Here is a 3355-nt window from a genome sequence, read left to right as displayed (position 1 = left end):
AGGAGCAGTCTAACTTTAAAAGTAGTGAAATACTCTTATTATTATTGCAATTAAATATCGGGGTGCAACAATTTAATAAATATTTTAGAATACGAATAACCAATCAAAATCAAAAGTAATACTTTCATATAGTACTAGACACGTTAAAATAACAAATATCTGCCCTCTAAATTTATTTATAAGTAATATTAACCACTTATTTTATTTTAAAATAATAACATAATCCAACTCAGCAATGGCCCAAAATTTAGAAAGAATCAAAAGCCAATATGTTCAAGTACAAGGCAAAATCCAGAATCAAATAGTTTTATTTTATTTTTAATAATTTTTATTTATTAATTATTAAAGAAATATCTCGTTTTGTTTGCATTTAATAAGGGGTCCACATCTCCATTTTCTTGATTTTGGCGTCCTCTTCGTATATATATATAGTCTCCTCCCTCGTTTCGCCTTTACCGATAAGCCCACACAAATCACAGCAACAAAAAAAATAAAACGTATACAAATACAGACACTCTTTCTCTCTGCGTCAGTTATGAAAAATTAACTCAAAAAAAAAAAAAAGATGGCATTTCAGAGGAAGAAAAAGATTAAAATTCACCGCCGAACCGAAGAGAGAGCAGATTTCTTTGATGGCTTACCGGACGATATCGTCACTTGTATCCTCGCCAAGCTTAGTTCCTCGGCTTCTTCTCCTTCAGATTTCGTCAACATTCTTGCTACGTAAGTTTTTCTTTCGAAAATTTTCTTGTTTGGATGAATAGAAAGTGATTTTGGACTTATTTTTCTTTTCTTTTTTCTGATGCAGATGTAAGAGATTGAATCGGTTAGGTCTTCATCCATTGGTACTATCTAAAGCTGGTCCCAAAGTGTTTGATATTAAACCAGAAAAGTGGTCCGATTCGGCTCACCGGTTTTTGAAAGAGTGCGTTAACTCCGGCAACGCCGAGGCTTGTTATACACTCGGAATGGTTAGCCACAACAAACCGTTTTTCGTTTTTGTTATTTAAAATAATTTTTTTTTTATTTTTAATCATTTTTATGTGGTTTTTTTTTGTTGTTTCCAGATCCGATTTTATTGCTTACAAAACCCAGGGAGTGGGGCTTCACTCATGGCAAAGGCAGCGATGAAATCTCACGCGCCGGCGCTTTACTCCCTCGCGGTGATTCAGTTCAACGGAAGCGGCGGTTCCAAGAGCGACAAGGATCTGCGCGCGGGAGTCGCTTTGTGCGCACGCGCGGCCTACCTCGGCCACATCGACGCACTACGCGAACTCGGCCATTGCCTCCAGGACGGTTACGGCACCAGGCAGAACGTTACCGAGGGGCGCCGCCTCCTAATTCAGGCAAACGCACGCGAGCTCGCCGCTGGACTTCGGTCTCCGGCGTGGAGGTCAAATTACTACCGGTGCTTGACGCCGCCAGGGCCGGTCGGTTGCCCGCTCCTGAGCGATTTCGGGTGCATCGTGCCGGAGCCAGAGCTCCATCCAGCGAACCGGTTCCTGAAAGAGTGGTTCGGGTCAGGTCGCGGCGTGTTGGGGCAGAAGCTCAGACTCTGCGCCCATGGAGGGTGCGGTCGGCCAGAGACACGGCCTCACGAGTTTCGAAGGTGCTCAGTGTGTGGAAAAGTGAATTACTGCTCGCGTGGGTGCCAAGCGCTCGATTGGAAACTTCGGCATAAAGCTGACTGTAATCCTGGAGAGCGGTGGCTTGAAGAAGACGGCGGCGGCGACGTCGTCGTCGTCGGTGGTCGGGCACAAATGGTGGAGATTGAAGACGGTGAGAATGTGTTGATTGGACAATTAAATTGAAATTAAAAAAATAAGTTTACTTGTCTTTTTTAGAATATTTAATTTTAGTTGAGAAAATTGTTGTCTTTTCTCTTGTACAGGTGAACATAAAAAAGTTTTTGAAAAAAAAAATTAATTGTGTATCACAAAAAGAAAATGACCGTATATATTTTCTTAATTTTGTTTCAGTATTTTTTTAGTTACTCTTTTTGTTGCACATGCATTGTGCATGATTCCCTCCTAATTTGTCAAAAAAATTAGACTAGGCTTTTTTTTAGTGTAAAAGAAATAAGATATAGGGATAGGAAAATGAATGTTAGACATTATTTATGGTAAATGCATTTATTGAAAAAAAAAGTATATAAGATTTCAAATTCTTTGAAGGAAAAGAAAGGGTCTGAGGATCAAAAGCTGAGAATTTGAATCGGTGTGGTGTGGTGTGTTGTGGTGGTTGTGGTCAATTTGGGGGAAAAGCATACAAAACGAGGGTCCACCTGTACGACTCTGGGGATTAAGATCTAATCTAACAAGACCAGACCCCTTTGTCTTTGTATGAATTAAGTATTTTAGGGTTTGGGGATTCTATTTCAGTAGCTGTTTTAGGAGCCAAGCCAACACTTGACTATTTATATGGATCTTAGATTATTTAGGAAAATAAAAATTAAAGATTGTTAAATAATTATGCTATAAGATCGAGTCTAAATAATTATTAATATGGGAAAGGTGGAAGACCCCTATATGTCAACAATATTTAATTTAAGATTATAATAATGTTTAATATTCATATTAGAAAAAAGTATTGTATATTAATATTGACTTATATTTAGAATAAAAGTGCATTTCAAATAATTAATAAAATTGATGAAATCAGGTCTGGGAATTGCATAGCGAAACGTGTAGAGGGAGCAATTAACAGGTCTTGCACGCATGTCTTATGACTATATGAGTCAGTCATGACTTGCTTTGCTGCTTTTTTTTTTTTTTTCACTGCCCAATTGATAGTTGATACGGTTGCACGGACTACACATGCATCTCTCTCTCTCTCTCTCTCATAAATGTTTTCAGCAACTTCCTAGAAAGTTCCACTTCCTTGTGGTTTCTTTGATTTTGTAACTTGTTTTGCTGATTGGGAGAGATTTTTTTTTTTTTTTTGCCAAAGGTCCACAAATTCTATTTTTGTTTACCACACAATTGGTTTGAACCATAAAAGTTACAAAAAAATCTACATCTATTGTGATTTTTTATATTAAAAAAAAAGTAGCATGTATTTCATTAAAATATAATTTTAGTACTCTCTAATGCTAAAATTTCTTAAGGGTAATGTATTTGTAATTTAGTAACAAATAGCACCTTTGTCATTATTTTGGTCAATAATTTTTCCATAACATCCAAATTATCCTTCCTTTTATGGACCAATTTGGTATCCCGCATTTCATTAAAATATAATCTTAATACTATCTAATACAAACGATTCATATCAAGTGTCCAATACTTGTAAAATCAATAACAAATGGTATGTTACTGCCCCAAGGGGTCTTTCCTTACTGCTTCTTTGGGGTCCAATC

The 3355-nt window shown here is 37.0% G+C and overlaps 1 protein-coding gene across 1 annotated transcript; it reads left to right on the top strand.

Moving 5' to 3' along the window:
* The first annotated feature begins 448 nt into the window (after window positions 1–448).
* On the top strand, window positions 449–1978 carry LOC133830068 (F-box protein At5g50450). The gene is made up of 3 exons (XM_062259973.1): window positions 449–723; window positions 809–971; window positions 1068–1978. Exons 1-3 carry the CDS (start codon window positions 566–568, stop codon window positions 1809–1811), a joined length of 1065 nt encoding a protein of 354 aa, XP_062115957.1. The 5' UTR covers window positions 449–565; the 3' UTR covers window positions 1812–1978.
* Window positions 1979–3355: the final 1377 nt, after the last annotated feature.

This window comes from Humulus lupulus, chromosome 4 (genome assembly GCF_963169125.1).
Source record: "Humulus lupulus chromosome 4, drHumLupu1.1, whole genome shotgun sequence".
In the NCBI taxonomy this organism is placed as follows: domain Eukaryota; kingdom Viridiplantae; phylum Streptophyta; class Magnoliopsida; order Rosales; family Cannabaceae; genus Humulus; species Humulus lupulus.
This window is presented reverse-complemented; position numbering and strand designations above follow the sequence as displayed.